This window comes from Theobroma umbraticum, unplaced genomic scaffold (genome assembly GCF_002168275.2).
Source record: "Theobroma umbraticum cultivar Fairchild unplaced genomic scaffold, ASM216827v3 scaffold_1682.0, whole genome shotgun sequence".
Classification (NCBI taxonomy): domain Eukaryota; kingdom Viridiplantae; phylum Streptophyta; class Magnoliopsida; order Malvales; family Malvaceae; genus Theobroma; species Theobroma umbraticum.
Genome location: NW_018397290.1, coordinates 252,834 through 270,131, shown reverse-complemented (window position 1 = coordinate 270,131; position 17,298 = coordinate 252,834). Strand labels below are relative to the sequence as shown.

The window sequence follows — 17,298 nt, the reverse complement described above, 5'->3', positions numbered from 1 at the left end:
AATGGCCCCCTGCCTCTTAAAATATTCAATTGGGCAAGCGTTAAATGTTGACCAACGATTGAAATATGATGACAATGATCGTTCTACTCTGAAGATTACCCCCAGTTTCCTCCTACCAAACCTGGTGAAAATCTCCAGTCTTGGATGCTTGCTTGCTCAATTCGAAGAAAAAACAAAAAGAAAAAGAGAACCTGGCAACCTAACTGCTGTTGGGTGCCATTTGTCTTTTTTTTTTTTTTTTCTTTTTCCTTCAGCTTACGTACCATATTTTTCCATTGTAATAATCTGGTATCCGTATCTCTACACGTGAACTGTGCTCAAAATTTTCAACCTCTCAAAGCAGCTCTCGTGTTATAACCAATAGTTTGTTGCATTTCCGCACTTCGCTTACTACAACGCTGACGTAAGTTAGAAAAAACACTACACCTGCAGGCTCAATTAGCCTTGACTGGCCACCATGTCGGTCCGGCCAAACTTCCGGCAATGGCCTTCTACAATGTTTCTGTTTCTTCTTTTGTTGACCCTAATTTCTTTTGCAGAGGCTGATGAGCTGCAGATATTGCTGAACTTCAGGTCTGCTCTAGAAAGGTCAAATACTAATGTTTTCAGTTCATGGACAAAGGGAAATTCTCCATGTAACTTCACAGGAGTTGTTTGCAATTCGATTGGATTCGTGAAGGAAATCAATCTTCCCCAACAGCAGTTGTTTGGTTCTCTTCCTTTTGATTCCATCTGCGAGCTAAAGTACCTGGAGAAGATTGATCTAGGAAACAATTCTTTGCATGGCAAGATTACTGAGGACCTGAAGAAATGTGCAGGGCTGCAGTATTTGGATTTGGGACGGAATGCTTTTTCTGGAGAAGTGCCTGAATTGTCTTCTTTAAATGGATTGAAGTTCTTGAATTTGAACAATAGTGGATTTTTCGGGCGTTTCCCATGGAAATCACTGGAAAATCTCACAGAACTGACTTTCTTAAGCCTTGGTGACAATCCCTTTGACTTAACTCCATTTCCTTTGGAGGTCCTGAAGCTTGAGAAGTTGTATTGGCTTTATCTCACGAATTGCAGCATCACAGGACAGATTCCTGAGGGAATTCAGAACCTCACTCAGCTACAAAATCTTGAACTCTCTGATAACAGGTTGTCAGGTCCAATCCCAGCCGGAATTGTGAAACTCAACAAACTTTGGCAACTGGAGCTTTACAACAACTCATTGTCAGGAAAACTTCCTGTTGGATTTGGGAATCTCACAAGTCTTGTGAACTTTGATGCGTCAATGAATATGCTTGAAGGCGACCTATCAGAGTTGCGATCCTTGAAAGAGCTTGCTTCTTTGCAGCTCCTTGAAAACCAGTTCTCAGGAGAGATTCCTGAGGAGTTTGGTGAATTCCAGAACCTTAAAGGATTGTCACTTTACAGGAACAAGCTCACCGGTCAGCTTCCTGCAAAAATTGGCTCGTGGTCAGATTTCATTTTCATAGATGTTTCGGAGAACCTTTTGGTAGGTCCTATACCACCAGACATGTGCAAGAATGGCAAAATGGTTGAACTTCTTTTGCTACAGAACAACTTCACTGGCACCATCCCAGAAAGCTACACAAACTGTAAGTCCTTGGTTCGTTTACGAATAAATAGCAATTCTCTCTCTGGTACAGTTCCTGCTGGAATATGGAGCTTGCCAAATCTCTCCATAATTGATCTCACCATGAATCAATTTGAAGGTCCAGTGGCAGGTGATATTGGTAATGCTAAGTCTCTTGCACAACTATTTTTGGCCAATAATCGATTTTCAGGTGAATTGCCTACTTCAATCTCTCAAGCTTCATCATTAGTCTCAATTCAGCTTACTTCAAATAAATTTTCCGGCCAAATTCCGGCAACCATTGGAGAATTGAAACACCTTGGCAGTCTTTATTTGAATGGTAACATGTTTTCTGGTACAATGCCGGACTCATTAGGCTCATGTGTTTCTCTGACTGATGTAAACCTTGCTGGTAACTCACTTTCTGGGCAAATTCCTGATTCTATTGGATCTTTGCGTAATCTGAACTCCTTGAATTTCTCTGATAACAAACTCTCTGGTGAAATTCCAACTACTTTTTCATCTTCGAGATTAAGCCTTCTAGACTTGTCCAACAACAAGTTGGTTGGTCCCATACCCACATCTCTAGCTATTCAGGCTTTCAAGGATAGCTTTGAGGGGAATCCAGGCTTATGCAGCTCAAATCTGGATGACTTTCAGCCATGTTCATCAAATCCTGGTAGATCTAGTCATCTTCCAACATTTTTATCTTGTTTCATAGCTGGAATATTAGTCCTGCTTATATCACTAGGATGTTACCTGTTTGTGAGGGCAAGGCAGAGTAATCTTGATCATCCATTGAGGCAGGGTTCATGGGACATGAAATCATATCACATGCTAAGTTTCACCGAAAAGGATATCATTGATGCCATCAAATCAGAGAATTTAATAGGTAAAGGAGGATCGGGAAATGTCTATAAAGTTAAATTGGTAGATGGCAAAGAACTGGCTGTGAAGCATATTTGGACCTCAGATTCTGGCAACCGTAGAAGCTACCGAAGCACTGCTGCTATGCTAACAGAAAGGAACTTTCGGTCAATGGAATATGATGCTGAGGTGGCCGCATTGAGTGCCATTAGGCATGTGAATGTGGTGAAGCTGTACTGCAGCATCACAAGTGAGGATAGCAATCTGCTGGTTTATGAGTATTTACCTAATGGGAGCTTGTGGGATAGGCTGCACTCATGTCACAAGATAAAGATGAGCTGGGAGCTGAGATATGCCATTGCAGTAGGGGCTGCTAGAGGGTTAGAGTATTTGCACCATGGATATGATAGACCTGTTATACACCGCGACGTGAAGTCAAGCAATATTTTGTTAGATGAAGAGTGGAAGCCAAGGATTGCTGATTTTGGACTTGCAAAGATTGTGCAGAATGGTGGTGGAGGGGATTGGACTCATGTTATAGCTGGAACTCATGGCTACATGGCTCCTGGTAAGTTTCTTCTCCTTTGTTTTCTTCAGTATTATTGTGTGTGTTGATCAATGTTAGCGCCTACTACTCATCATTATAAGTTATAGCGGCATGGATAAAGTGCATTTAAAAGTTTATATTGCTGCAGAAAATTGATTTTTTTTACTTTTGTTTTTGTGGCAGAGTATGCATACACATGCAAGATAAACGAAAAGAGCGATGTTTACAGCTTTGGAGTTGTCTTGATGGAGTTGGTCACAGGAAAGAGGCCGGTAGAGCCAGAATATGGAGAGAACAAGGACATAGTGTACTGGATCCAAAACAAACTGAAGAGCAAAGAAAAGTTGGTTGAGGTGGTGGACTCGAACATCTCAGAGGGTCTAAAGGAAGATGCCATCAACGTGTTACGGATTGCAGTTCTCTGCACAACAAAGTTTCCTGCACTTAGACCTAGCATGAGAGCAGTAGTTCAAATGCTGGAGGAGGCTGAACCTGGTAAACTTACTGATATCATTGTTCATAAAAATGGTGAAAGTAGGCCCAATGGGAGTTGGAAGAACAATGGCAAGTTAATCTGAGCCTTTGAACTCATCATCCAGTAATGGTTGAAGATTGATTTTCCATGAAGTCAAGGAATTTGAAACCCTGAGTAAGCACTAAGCACCAGGAAGACTTTTTCTTTTTCTTAGCTGATAGAAGAGAGCAAAGTTACTTTCAACTGTAGCTGCAGCAGATTCTCTGGCTGGCAATAGCAGATGAAAAATATAATTATGTTGGTGTCTTTTCTTCCTTTGTATTATAGTTGCACCAGTTTTCTTTCAGAATCAAATAATGTAATCAAGGCTCTTTTCTCTGTTAACCGGCTGATGTACAAAAACAAATGCTATCTTTTGGGACAAAAGTGCTAGTAGCATAAATACAAAGCTAAAAAACTACAGCATAAATCAGTGATGATATCACTCTGGATTGCCCTGCCTGATGACAAAGAAGCTCCCAATTTTCTAGTTCTAAAACCAACTTCATCTGGCGTGGAAAGAAGCCTGGTTGATCATTCATCAACACAAACGAGGGCCCTCAATTCCAAAAAGGGTAGCAAATGGGAAAGGGTTAGATGCATAATGACAATAACAAATGAATTGTTGCCTGGGAAAATTTCAAAGAACATTTTGTGACTATATTTGCCTTTGAACATTGAATATTTGCATTGAAACTAAGGCCTGGGCTCAAAGTTTCCATTTTCGACTAAAATGTCTAAAAGCATTTGACATCGAAGATCAAGTAAGGGCAGGCCAAAGCTCGTGAAGTTGGTCACATGTTTGCCCAAGACTGGTTTGGAAGCTTCAAATTTTAGTCATACCTCCACGTTCATTGAATCAAAGTGTCATTTGGATTTGTTGAAAGGTTCCTAGAACAGTCACAAGGGAAGGGATAGCACACAACTTGGGTAATTCAATTTCTATTTTCTTATTATCAGAAGTTTAGGAAACACGAGGCAAAATTGTAAAAGAAGCATCAAGTACAGCACCAAATAAACATTTTTGTTCAGTATATCAACCCTTCAAGAATCAAAGTTCTTGGCTTATCTTTTAATCAGAGAATCATCTCAATCGCAACTTGCCAAGAATAATAAAAGATTAGAGGACCTTAATAACAAATTATTAAGCTATAATTTGGGGTAAAAGTATACTGAAGTTTTGTGCTTTTTAAGGTGAGTTTGGTACAAGAAAACAGGGAATGAGGATAAGATTAACATAATCCAAATATGCCAAATCAGTAGAAGACAATAATCCAATATTCCAAAGGGGTTAATTTTATGTGCCTAGGAGACTAATTCGATGCCCCAATGCAATGCTTATCGGTAAAGCCTCATTATCAGGCAGGCATGGGGCATCCTACTCATGTGAAAGCCACCATATAGTAAGAATGAGGTTAGGGATTAAATTTGTCCCAAAATCAAACTCTCTCTTCACTCAGTACTCACTTCCCACAATTCCTTCCTCCCTTCCTCACTTCCCTCGATCCCTTGCTTCAATTTCCAACAATTGCACTTTCTCAGGTTCCTTCCCTCTTGCCCTTTTCTCTTTTACTCAAAATGCTCAAGTTCTCTTTTTTATTCGTTTGTGCATGTGGGTTTGTTGAAATTTGCTTGCTTTGATTGCCTGTAGGGAAAAAGACGTCATCTTTGTTTTTGCAAAGGGTTAGTTATAAGACTGAGACTCAGTTAAGTGATTTAATGGAGTCAGGGAAGGAAATTCAAGAGCTTAACAGGAACCTTTATCCAGCTGTAGAGCCATATAGCACTGGTTTTCTCAAGGTTTCTGATATTCATACAATCTACTGGGAGCAATCAGGAAACCCAAATGGCCATGTGAGCATCCATTGCCTGTATCCTCGTCTTGAATTGTTTTTTTTCTAATGTAGCATTAGCTGTTAGGAATGAGGCGGGATATCTTTTACCTTGGATTTATTGTCAATTCTGTTCATGTTTTGCAGCCAGTTGTGTTTCTTCATGGGGGACCTGGAGGAGGAACAACACCAAGCAATCGAACATTCTTTGATCCTGAATTTTACAGGATCATTTTATTTGATCAGGTGACGCTATGAGCCTTTATGTTAACTGTTGACTATCCTTTTTATTTTTACCTCTAATTAGCATATATGTCTTGTTCCAGCGTGGTGCAGGAAAGAGTACGCCCCATGCTTGCTTGGAAGAGAACACTACATGGGATCTAATTGATGACATTGAAAAGCTAAGAGAACACTTGGAAATTCCAGAATGGCAGGTATTGATATGTGGTTTTTAATCACTTAATTAATGTCACGTTTGGATTAGCAGTTCTTGGTTGAGTTAACCATGTTGTTTTTATTTGCGTTCTGATTATTCAGGTCTTTGGTGGCTCATGGGGAAGTACACTTGCTCTTGCTTACAGTCAATCACATCCTGACAAGGTGCATAACCTGCTTGATTATCCGTTATTTTGTTGGTTGGAACTCTTGATACGTCAATCAGGTTACCTGCAATTCCATGAGTTCCTCCCCTTTAGTTTAAATTGATAGTTTCTCCATCATTTATTGTAAGGTTACTGGCTTGGTTCTAAGAGGGATATTCCTTTTGCGGAAGAAAGAGATTGATTGGTTTTATGAAGGTGGTGCTGCTGCTATTTACCCTGATGGTATGTTCCATGCACATTCTTTGCTGGTCTAATTGCAAAGGACGGTTGTTCTCATGTTGTAAGATAAGTTGTTGGTTTTGCCATGAGATTTTAATTTCCAGATACATGGAAAGAGGTTTGATTTGTAACGTTTTAACGAATTTCAAGTCCTTGGGATATGGAGGCAGTGAAAGTAAACCCATGCACGATAAAGAAATTTCAGATTGCTTAGGAACACTCTCAATGATTTAGACCCATATTTTATTGGTGTTATGTTGAGACTTTTTTGTTTTTTAATATGATTTTTTGCCTTCCTGCTGGGTGCTGATTAAAATATGCAAAGGTAATCACTGAATGGATATGCATTTCTTCTAAATACACAGCTTGGGAGCCATTTAGGGATCTTATTCCAGAAAATGAGAGGGAGAGCTTTGTTAATGCTTACCACAAGAGACTGAATTCTGATGATTTGGAAACACAAGTAAGACAAGTCATCTGCATTTGGATTCATTGCTTTCCTTCCTGTATATTTGTTCATTCTTGAACCTGTTATATTTTTTTTCGTCTGCTGCTTGTTTTTTAATGTGGAGAGTAAATATCAGAAATCATGCCTAAATTTATAAAAGAGAAAAAGCCAGCCCTGCCAATCGAATAAAGCATGACTTGAGTTTGGTTGCTTAATTGGAATCTGTTTGGAATCGGTGGTAGTGTCTTCCATGGAACCTATATTGCTTGCTATAGTTTATTCTCTAGTGAGATTCTCGACTTTGTTTTGCTTGTAATTTTATGGACAGCCTGATGATGTTCCTTCTTGAAATGTTTAAGCTATTGCAGCATTTAAACTTGTTTTCTCTGAATCAATCCTGTTACTGGATTCTTAGATCTATTCATTCATGTGCTGTATGACAACCTCGATATTTGGTCTTCCATCTTACTCATCTTTGTCTTTCAAGGTAGTATTCATTAATATTATTCCATATTTATAATTATACCTTCCCCTACAGATCCATGAATTAGTATTGTGGCAAGAGCTCTAATCCTTCTACCCTATTGATCCAGCAATAGCTATTATGGCTGGAGGTCTTGTCCTATTAGGTTAAGATTTAGACACTTGTCCTCATAAAAAGAAGGGAAAATCAGAGTTTGCCTTCATTTGGCAAAAAGTTCATGCCTAAAATGAAAGTTGTTGATACTCTAAGCAAAGTTGGATTCTTGGTTGAGACTCGTGAGCTTGCATTGTTTGTTATGTCGGCAATCGTTAAATGTTTTCTGTTAACTCTCTGGTTAACTTCTTAGTATGCAGCTGCTAGGGCATGGACCAAATGGGAAATGATGACTGCCCATCTTCTACCAAATGAAGACAACATCAAGAGAGGGGACGATGATAATTTTTCACTGGTAAGTTGATTAACCAAGAAGACCAGTTTGACCTAGAACTGGAAATTATAGAAAACTCTAAAGAAGATGGTAAGATTTTGCTGCAAATTTGATGGATTTGTTTATTCATTGTTCTGCTTAGGCTTTTGCAAGGATTGAGAACCATTACTTTGTGAATAAAGGATTCTTTCCTTCAGATTCATTCTTGTTGGACAATATTGACAAGATAAGGCATATTAATACTACAGTTGTACAGGTATGTATAACATTTACTACCCAGACATCGGGGACAACCTTTTTGCTTGTTCTTAAGATTTTCTAAGTAGACAGCATTGCAAACATGTTAATATAGAGTTTTGTGCTGAATTGTTTACTTGAAAGTGTCATTGTACGTGTAAGCAGTTAACTTTTTCAGTTGTTACATGGTGGTAGAAAATTAAGGGCACTAAATGCTTACTGAATAATACCAAAAGAGTCCCATGCTATGCTACTCTTGAATTTTTGCTGCTGTATGATATCTTTGACATGTGAATAAGACCAAAAACTTCTATCTTGCATTCTAGAATTTTGTGCGTGTGTAACTTGAAGAATCATTTTGAAATTCTATGTTCTGAGTCTGATACCATTGAACCACTTGAACAGGGAAGATATGATGTTTGCTGCCCTATGATGTCAGCTTGGGATCTCCACAAAGGATTTCCAGAGGCAGATTTTAAGGTAAGAACTAGAATAAGCTATTTGTCCTGTTGAAGATGTGATTTTACATGTTGGGGATGCCAGATGGAATCATACCTTGCGCCAAATTCTTCCTTGCAGCAGGTTGCTCTTTGAGAATTTATGTTTTAGTGTTTCTTGTTCATTTTGCATTTGCATTGCAATCACCCAACTTTGGAGACTATTCTTATCGCTTCTACATCCTTTTGCTTAATGGACAAGTCACTTTATTGTTCTGGTCAGGTTGTTTCAGATGCTGGGCATTCAGCGAACGAACCAGGAATAGCAGCTGAACTTGTGGCTGCAAATGAGAAGCTGAAAAAACTTTTAAAGAATTAACCTTGAAAACTAGAGTCAGCATGCAGTTGCAGTGCCTGACTACATTCCTAAATTGCAGAGGCGTACACATTGATATGCCCTGACATCCATCATAAAGGGCAGTAGTTTGAGATATCATTTGAAGAATGTTTAACAGAATGTCGGTTCACGTATAATGTTGAATAGCTGTGCTTCATCTGTGTAGGCTTTTCATTTCTGTTGGCTTTGTTTCTTTAAACTGTGGTTTTTGTTCTTTACTATTTCTTTTTATAAAAGAAATGAAGGACAGAAGAGAGCAATAAAACAACAATAAGAATGGCATATTTATCAGATTTTGGTAATGGAAACCGGTTAGACAGAAATTTGATGGAATGGATTTGCAATTTTCGTTCTGATACTGTCATGTTTGAACTGATTTTTTTCTTTTTACTTATATTCTTGAGACATTAAGTTTGAGATGGGAAGAACAGGGGTTCTAGTATGACATGAACAAGGAACAGTGACACAAATAAAAATATTTATATCTTGTAAAGGAATTAATACAAATGATTCTTGTATCACAAATGTTACAGCTTACAAACAATTACATTAAAGGAATTTAATATTTCCCTTAAGATTATGATAATGTTAATAACAACACAGCAAGCAAATCTAATTCAACGAAAACAGGTTGACGATTATGAAACATGTGCGCTACAATACTCTCCTTGTGCAGCTTTTAGGCACATGAATGCTATGGAAGTTTGGTTCCTTTGGAATGGTTGTATGCCTTCTTCCCTGAGGTTTAGTAGCTAAGGAAGTTCCACTCTCGTCAGGGTCTGATGTTTCCCTGGTTCTGGACATTGTAGGTGACATTTGCTTTATTACACCAAGTTGGCCAGGTTTCATGTTTGAAACCAATGTCTTCCTACTTGATGCAACCCTGCAAGAATAGGCAATCCAATTTAGACAGTTAGAGAACGAACATACACTAGTTTTCATTTATAAAGCACAGGGTAGTTTCTGAACAGGATTGCACTTACCCTCGTGGTCTCACTAGCGGCTTGATGGATGGTGAATTTATCTTTTCCAATCTACCCTCGGATTTCTGAGCTGTCTTTTCCAATTTGGTTTTCTGATGCATAGGAACAGTAGGTTTCTGTGGAGTGGTAGAAAGCTTTCTGTCTATAGCTCCTTTCGAAATCCTTGAGCATGAGGTTTTCATAGTTTGCTACAGAGTATAGTATCATAGGGTAATTTCAGCAATAGACAGGACTTAAAACTCTTTTTTCTACAGTTCTTAGAAATTAACTTACTGGTAGACCCTTTAGCGTTCTTGTATCTGATTCATTGTCAATTCCTTCAAGTGCACAATTAACAGTTTCAATTTGTCCAAGGCATTTTTCATTTCTCTGTATTCAAGGGAAGAAAAAAGTTAGTCTTAAAAGCTTTATTTACTCCCTGGGGTATAGTGAGAGGTCTAAACTCAAAGCACTCACTTGTACATTCTGATGTTTTCTCCATAAGTTTCCAGTTTGGGATCCTGGAACGGTGGTTGTTTCTTTCAAAGGTGCTTGAAAATGCTTCTTCTCCAAGTTTGCTTCCTTCAAAATTCCTCTTTCCTGAACAACCAGTAGATAATCAGATAACATGGAAAAATTTTTCTGCCTTTCTTCTTTTGAATATTATCCACGTTCCCAATAAACAATTTTGCATACATCAGTTCTAAGCCGAAAAGGCTTGGGATTTGTGGGCTTAGGTTTTCTGTACTTCATTCCTTGAGTGCTGTTGACTGCAGATGTGGAGTTCTCTTTTGATGTCTTGTTGATTAATTTGTTTACCTGCATCACAATGGACGGGTATCAGAAAGTGAAATGATGGCATATGATTAAGAAACAGATACAAAAAATGTGACATTCTTTTAAACAAGTTACCTTTTGAATACTTTTGGAAGTCTCATGCCTGCCAAGAACATCCTTTTTCACCAGCTTTCTCGTGGTGCAATTCAATTTTCTGCAACTAATTATCATGCAAATTCAATGGTGAATGCTGAATAATTAAGTGAATAATAAAAAAGAAAAATATAAAACAAATGTCATGAATTCCATACCTGTTTTCATCAAAAGCTGATGTGTTTTCCTTATCGTCATTTTCCATGACTTTGCTTTCACTTAATTTAGAGTGAGAGCCCAAAGAATTTTCTTTGTCATCACTCTCCACGGCTTCAGGGATTTCCTTGTCCTTTGAACATGGTTCAATATTCTCTTCGGGGCTGATCCTTTCATTCCTTTCATTGTGCCCTCCAGTTTGGGAATTGGGAGCATCATTGTCTCCAGAATTTGATAGGGATGAAATTTTGACTTTCTCATCTATTGTTTGCTCCAAGCTCTCTGAAGGGTTCTTACAAGTACCTGATGTAGAGCAAACTTCCAAAGAACCATCGTTCGATTTCGCCTCAATCTCCTTGTCAGTTGAATCCCTTTCATTCCCTTCATGAGACATAGGCCCCCTGGACAACTGCAAGTCTTTTTCCTTGTTCTTTTTCTTCAAACATTTTAAAGATTTAGCTTCCCTGTTCTTCTGATTCTGAGAATTCAAAGAATCATATACCCGGCTTTTAACCTCTCTTCCTCTTAGTTGTTTCCTTGAAGAATCTAAAGGTCTATTACACCCCAACGCATTCTTCTTACTTGCATCAGTGATATCAAGCTTCTTCATCTCTGCACATATCTTTCTTAAGGAACTACTCAATTCTACAGACTTCTTCAACTTCACTATCTTCTTTGGAGAATGAAAAACCAAAGCCTTGGCCACCACTCGACACTTTGGTACCTCAATGGTAGTCGGTTTCGGGTTCCCAAGACTTCGAAAAGTTCCTGGATTTGAGAGACCCTTTTTGTTCTTTGGAGTAGTCAAGGCTTTAGCAGATGCTTGCTTTGCTGCCTTAACATTTGGGGTGGTTGCATTCTGCTTAGGAGAAGGTCTAACTTTCGCTTTGGCTTCACCCATCTTCTGTGAAATTGATGAAATCATGGCCAATCTTGACACTCTAGACTTTGAAGATTTAGCAGGAACAGTACGTGGACATTGCAAAGTTGAACTAACATAACCATGAAAAGCAAAAGTACTAATGTCAATGCAAGATGTCCTTTAAGAAATAAGAAAAGGAAGACGATTTTCATGTGTATACCTTGCATCTTTAAGAGCCTTTCGAAGCCGAACATTTGGACTCCTAGCTGCCATAACCTGAAAAATTCAAATGCTTCTCAAGTTGATCAATCGCTTATTACAATATAAGAAAAATGGATGGAACGATACAAGGAAAAAAGAATTGGTAACAAACCCGAAGAACAAAATTCTTATAAATGGCTTCAGAATCCATTTCTTCTTCATGCTTCTGATCACATCCTAAGCAACACCAAAGCGTTGGGACATTAGGAGTCAATGAACATCTGCTTGATTTACCAAAATCAAGGAAACCCAATACCAATTTTAAGCTTAAGTAGAAAAAGTTACAAAGAAGAAAAGGAAACGCACCGACACGGTGGCAGAACCAGTAACCGTCATCGTCTTCGGTGCGGCAACGATCGGGTGCGGTGAGGTCCACGAACTTAGGAGCCTCGATCTTCTCGTAGAAGTCGTCTCCGATTTCTTCCTCGGCGGCGGCGCCTTTGATCTGAATTTCGTCCATTTATTGTCGCCGTAGATCTGAGAGAACAGGAGCGTGGTAGAAGGAAACTAGCCGGTAGAGAGGCAAAGGGTGTGGCAGTAGTTCTTGGAAGGCGAACCCTGAGAAGATTGGTTTAAATTCGTCGGGAGGTTCTGTAAGTAGCCGTTGGAGACATGATCGTAATACAATTTGCATCACAAGGGTTTTTCTGTAAATTTAGTTTTGGAATCAACAACCGTTTCCCGCTGGTCCCAATCGTCTTCTAATCCAAAATTTTTAAGGAAGAAGTGAAAAATGGTCAAAAATTATAAAATGAAAATAATAATTTTGTTTTAAGGAGAATAATTCATAGTGAGAAACTAAAAGAAATTTAATATTTGAATATCAAATACTAAATTATCCTTGAAACAACCATTAACTTGTTAAGCAAGTGAAAAAAGATCCTCATCACCAGCAATTATCCATTAGGTTCTAAAAACCCAATTTACAAAATTTGCTTTTTGTTTTTTGTTTTTTTTTAATTTTAACAAAAATAGTGTCGAGTCAATTTTTGAGTAGATACTACTGGAGACTATTGTACCATTAAAATAGGATAGACAGTAATAATTTTAAATCATAAAAAAATAATAAAATTTATTATTATGATAAATTTTTTAGAAAAAATTATGATAACACAATAAAAGTTTTTTTTAATGAAAATCGAGAAGTTTTGTAAAAACCTTTTTTGAGTTGTTTCAATGTTTTGACGAAAATCTAAAAAAAATTTTTTAAAAAAACTTTTCTTCAAGTTTCCCAACATGTTGACGAGAATTGAGAAAATATTTATTAAAAGAAAACATCTTGACTCTCCCGTGTTGGCAAAAATTAGGAAATTTTTATTTTTTTTTAATAAACTTAAGTCGAATTTAAGATTTCATTAGTAAAAATTGATTTACTTAGATAGCTAATCACACTTAAATAAAAAAAAAATAGTGATAACTTCTCTTTTACATCTAACTATTAGAGTAGTCATTTGTTATGACAATCAAGATAAAAGTTTTGACCACATCAAGTTAAAGAAAGTCAAAATTTTCTTTTAATAAAAGTTTTCTCAATTTTTTCCAGGGAAAATTGAGAAAAAGCTTTTTGCTTTCAAATTTTTTGGATTTTCGCTAAAACATTGGGTAAATTCTAAAACAGATTTTCATAAAATTTTTTGTTTTTGCTAGAACATTGGGAAAGTCAAAAAGAGTTTTTATTAATAAAAATTTCATAATTTTTGACAAAATGTTGGAAAAATTGAGAAATTTTTTTTTTAATTTTTAGGTTTTTTTTTTCAAAACTTGGAAAAATTCACAAAAGGTTTTATAAAATTTCTTGATTTTTACCAATATGTTGGGAAAGTCAAGAAGAGTTTTTATTTAAGTAAAATTTCTTAATTTTTGCCAACATGTTGGAAAAATTGAGATAAGTTTTCTTTCACCGTTTTGAATTTTTCTAAAAAATATATATACAAACTGATTAGTAAAAATAAAATTAAATATGGAATTAAAATTTAATAAAGTAAAAGATAAGACATGATCAATTTGGTACCATTTTACTAATACTTTTTCACAGGTAACTGCAGTTCCAAAGTTAATCCATTTCATACATTGAAACATATTATTTTTAATGCATTTAAGTTGAATATAGGATTTCATTAGAAAAGATAGATTTATTTAAGTGACCAATCACACCTAAATAAAAAAAGATTGGTAACGACTCTTTTACATCAATTTAAAAATTTGATTAATATATTATTAAAATTATATGCTTGATAGATTTTTTTATTGAATTTTGGCATAATATTTTAAAAAGCTCATAAGTTATTCAGAAAATTTCAAATAAGTTTCTATGTTTTTTATTATGCTTAATTAAGTCATTATATTTTTAATTTTGATCAAACAGACTTTTATAATTAATAGTTGATTAATAACAATATTAGTTGTCATTTTTATACCATATGATATTAATGTGGCAAGTTAACATGTCATAGTAAATGGTGACATAACATATTGATGTTATGCTAACATGCGACATACTGTTATTACATATTGACATATGATCATGCGACATTTTTCATGATATGATCATGTCATGTTATTTTTTATTTTTCACGTTAATGCCACATGGGTATAAAATAACAAGTAATGTTATACTAACATATTATGGTAGATAATGATATGATATGTTGTTGTGACATATTAGCATAATCATGTGATATTTTTCATGACATGATCATGTTGTGGTATTTTTCATTTTTCACGTTAAAGCTACATAGGTATAAAATGACAAATAGCTTTATACTAAGATGTCATAGTAAATGGTGATAGGACATACTATTGTGGCATATTACCATGATCACGTGACATTTTTGTCTTCCATACAACTTCGTGTTAAGATATTAAATGGCAAATGATGTTTTGATTAATGATAAATAATTAATCAACTTATCATGAAAAATCTATTAGGTGTAAAATAAAAGTACATAAAATCATGAAAATAAATATAGGGTAAAATAACCAGACTCTCTTAAGTTTTGATTATAATTTCACATAGCTCTATTAATATTTGAAATGAACAGTTTGCTTCAAACAAAAAAAATCTTTTGTTAGACACAAGTGCAGCGGTTAACTAACTATTAATGTTTCTGTTAGTTTGATGACATGGTAATATTTATCGAATAATTTTACCTTTCATTAATTTTAAAAATTTCCATCCTATATAAATTATAATTTTTTCTCTATTATTAAAAAAAGGTAAAATATGTAGATCCTTTAACTTTTAATCGAAATTCCAAGCGAGTCAATTAGTTTTCGAAAGGAATACTCCGTTCCAAAAAAAACTTCCCTTGAACACATAAGTCTAGCTTTTAGTCAACCGTTAGTATTTTTATTAGTTAAAAGACATGGTAATATTAAAAGGATAATTTTACTTTTTATTAATTTTAAAAATTACTATTATATAAATATTTTTAAAAAAATCAAGGGAGCAAAAAAAAAAATTCAAGGGAGCATTTGATTTGTGCTCCCAAGGGTGGGAAGCACAATTGTTTGAAAAAAAAATGAGAGAAAAAAGAAAAGGCATTTTAGTTCTTTCATATTTTCTATTAATAGTGTTTATATTTTTAGACAGACTATTCATTTTGAAAATTAATAGACTTACATAGAATGATGATTAAAAATTAAGAAAATGAGAATTTTTTACCAAAAAAAAAATCTCTTTACCTTACCTTTAACGTTCTCAAGGCTAGAGCGCAAAATTTAGCTTCGATTATGGGAACGCCAAATCCATCTCTAACCAGATCTCCTAATGGGAGTGCGATCTGGTTACACTCCCCCAATGCTTCCTAGAAGAGCATCAATCTCGCCCTCCCCTTGGACAGATTCGAACGAATCTAGCATTCAACTGCTAGATGCAGTCACAAGGTGACCGACCAATGTAAAGGAGTGTCATCGATCGATTTGAGAAAAATAGTGGAAAAAAAAGAAGTGTATTTTAGACATTTTTTATTTTTTCGTTGAGACCATTTACAGGTTTATGACAAACTGTCCATTTTTAATACTAATAGACTTGTATAGAATTATCGTCAAAACTTAGAAAGGTCAGCGTATTTTGCCCAAAATATAGATACTAACATTATATTCCTTCACATCATTAAAAGATGTAAAATACAGTAAAATTTTTATAAATTAATACCCTTGTGATCATAAAAATTTATTAATTAATTTAGATATTATTTGTTCAATAAATTAATAAATAATTAATTTATACATTAATTAATAAAAAATTAATTTATCAATTTTTTTTATTTTTTTCAAAACATTAAACTTAATACATGTATTGTGTATTGTGATTGTACAAATATTACCTAATTATGAATTATCATTATTCTATTTTTGCAACAAACTAAAATAATATTCGACATATACTTAATTAATATATTTCATGAACATTAAGTCAAATAAAAATATTTATAAAAAAAAAACATAAAGTATCACAAACGATAAAACCACACATAATTACTTTTTGAAATGCGTAAAGTCTAAATGAAGAAATTTAATTTAATTATCTAGACTTTCTTTTTTCTATTTAAGAGTAATTATTTTTTTTATTTTTTAATAAAATCTAAAATTATAGCGTAAATGGGTAACTTTTTTGCTGCTTTTGTTCAAAAATTTACATTCTAAATAGCATCAAAGAGTATCATGTTAAAATTAAAATGAACAAACTAACCAATTAAATCAACTTTTCTATTTTATTTTTCTTTTGATAGAATAATAGATAAATACTAACTTTTTAGAGTTAAAAGAATTTAGAAAGATAACAACTTAATTATAATCATCGTTTATTCTTCTTCGTCTATCTCTTGCTATTTATGTCAAGCCACATGTCAAGGCACTGGACCATTTTTGCTCCCATTATTTGCCATTGCTCCCGGACAGAGAACGCGTGGTTAGATGATCCAACCCTGATGGAGACGTGTCCGTAGAATGATTGAGAAACAAATATAATAATATAAACTATGGCGACGGTTCAGTGGAAGCTGGTTGACACTTGTCTGGTTGCAAGTGGGTATTAGTGCCGACGTAAGGGTAAAGTCATCAAAGCGGTGGCTTTAAGTCTTGAATTTTTATAAATTTTTAATTTTATAATAATAATATAATTAATTATCTTAAAAATATACAAAAAATAAAATATTTAATAAAATATTTATTTATTTTATTAAATCTAATAAGTATTTATTTTATCTTTTTTATATTTTTATTAATTTTTAATTATTTAATTCATTTTTCATATAAAAATCAAGATAATTAATAAATCTAAAATTTTTTTATCAATTCTAAATTCTTGCAATATTATTAATTTTTAATTATTTTTGTTATTTCCAATCAATCAATATTAATATGTATTTAATGATCTATAATAGTTTTTTTAACTATTTTTTTATTTTTAATTAATTAAAATATTTAATTATCTTTGATAGCTATTTTTTAATATAAAATTATTTTTTTAATTTATAATATCTAATTTTAAATTTTTATTATTTACATTATTTTTTTATTTTTAATTT

At 34.5% G+C, this 17,298-nt stretch overlaps 3 protein-coding genes across 4 annotated transcripts; 2 read left to right on the top strand and 1 right to left on the bottom strand.

Annotated features, from left to right (window-relative positions):
- The first annotated feature begins 311 nt into the window (after positions 1 to 311).
- LOC110428656 (receptor-like protein kinase 7) lies at positions 312 to 3,855 on the top strand. Its single transcript, XM_021444546.2, has 2 exons — positions 312 to 3,017; positions 3,180 to 3,855. The coding sequence occupies exons 1-2, from the start codon at positions 458 to 460 to the stop codon at positions 3,572 to 3,574; spliced, it is 2,955 nt and encodes a 984-aa protein (XP_021300221.1). The 5' UTR covers positions 312 to 457; the 3' UTR covers positions 3,575 to 3,855.
- Positions 3,856 to 4,824: 969 nt separating this feature from the next.
- On the top strand, positions 4,825 to 8,887 carry PIP (proline iminopeptidase). 2 transcript variants are annotated; one of them, XR_002446487.2, is made up of 11 exons: positions 4,825 to 5,052; positions 5,162 to 5,364; positions 5,490 to 5,588; positions 5,669 to 5,779; positions 5,883 to 5,945; positions 6,076 to 6,169; positions 6,532 to 6,629; positions 7,445 to 7,546; positions 7,668 to 7,781; positions 8,168 to 8,344; positions 8,483 to 8,887. XR_002446487.2 is itself a non-coding variant. In XM_021444531.2 (11 exons), the coding sequence occupies exons 1-11, from the start codon at positions 4,845 to 4,847 to the stop codon at positions 8,576 to 8,578; spliced, it is 1,263 nt and encodes a 420-aa protein (XP_021300206.1). In that variant the 5' UTR covers positions 4,828 to 4,844; the 3' UTR covers positions 8,579 to 8,887. The 2 variants fall into 2 exon arrangements, 1 of the variants encoding a protein (XP_021300206.1); XM_021444531.2 differs by having other exon boundaries at positions 4,828 to 5,052; positions 8,168 to 8,242.
- A 170-nt stretch (positions 8,888 to 9,057) lies between these two features.
- Positions 9,058 to 12,365, bottom strand: LOC110428678 (neurofilament heavy protein). The gene is given in 11 exon segments (XM_021444577.2): positions 9,058 to 9,394; positions 9,396 to 9,479; positions 9,580 to 9,767; positions 9,853 to 9,948; positions 10,036 to 10,158; positions 10,255 to 10,377; positions 10,471 to 10,549; positions 10,647 to 11,636; positions 11,727 to 11,782; positions 11,880 to 11,944; positions 12,074 to 12,365. Coding segments are annotated over 11 exon segments (2,004 nt in total). The 5' UTR covers positions 12,228 to 12,365; the 3' UTR covers positions 9,058 to 9,348.
- Between the last annotated feature and the right edge of the window lie 4,933 nt (positions 12,366 to 17,298).

Bases quoted from the DNA above. Each gene is read 5' to 3' on its own strand.
- LOC110428656 (XM_021444546.2), top strand. From the start codon at position 458: ATGTCGGTCCGGCCAAACTTCCGGCAATGGCCTTCTACAATGTTTCTG. The intron at 3,018-3,179 runs GTAAGTTTCTTC...TTTTTGTGGCAG, and splicing joins TCATGGCTACATGGCTCCTG to AGTATGCATACACATGCAAG.
- PIP (XM_021444531.2), top strand. From the start codon at position 4,845: ATGCTTATCGGTAAAGCCTCATTATCAGGCAGGCATGGGGCATCCTAC. The intron at 5,365-5,489 runs GTGAGCATCCAT...CATGTTTTGCAG, and splicing joins CAGGAAACCCAAATGGCCAT to CCAGTTGTGTTTCTTCATGG. The intron at 5,589-5,668 runs GTGACGCTATGA...GTCTTGTTCCAG, and splicing joins GGATCATTTTATTTGATCAG to CGTGGTGCAGGAAAGAGTAC.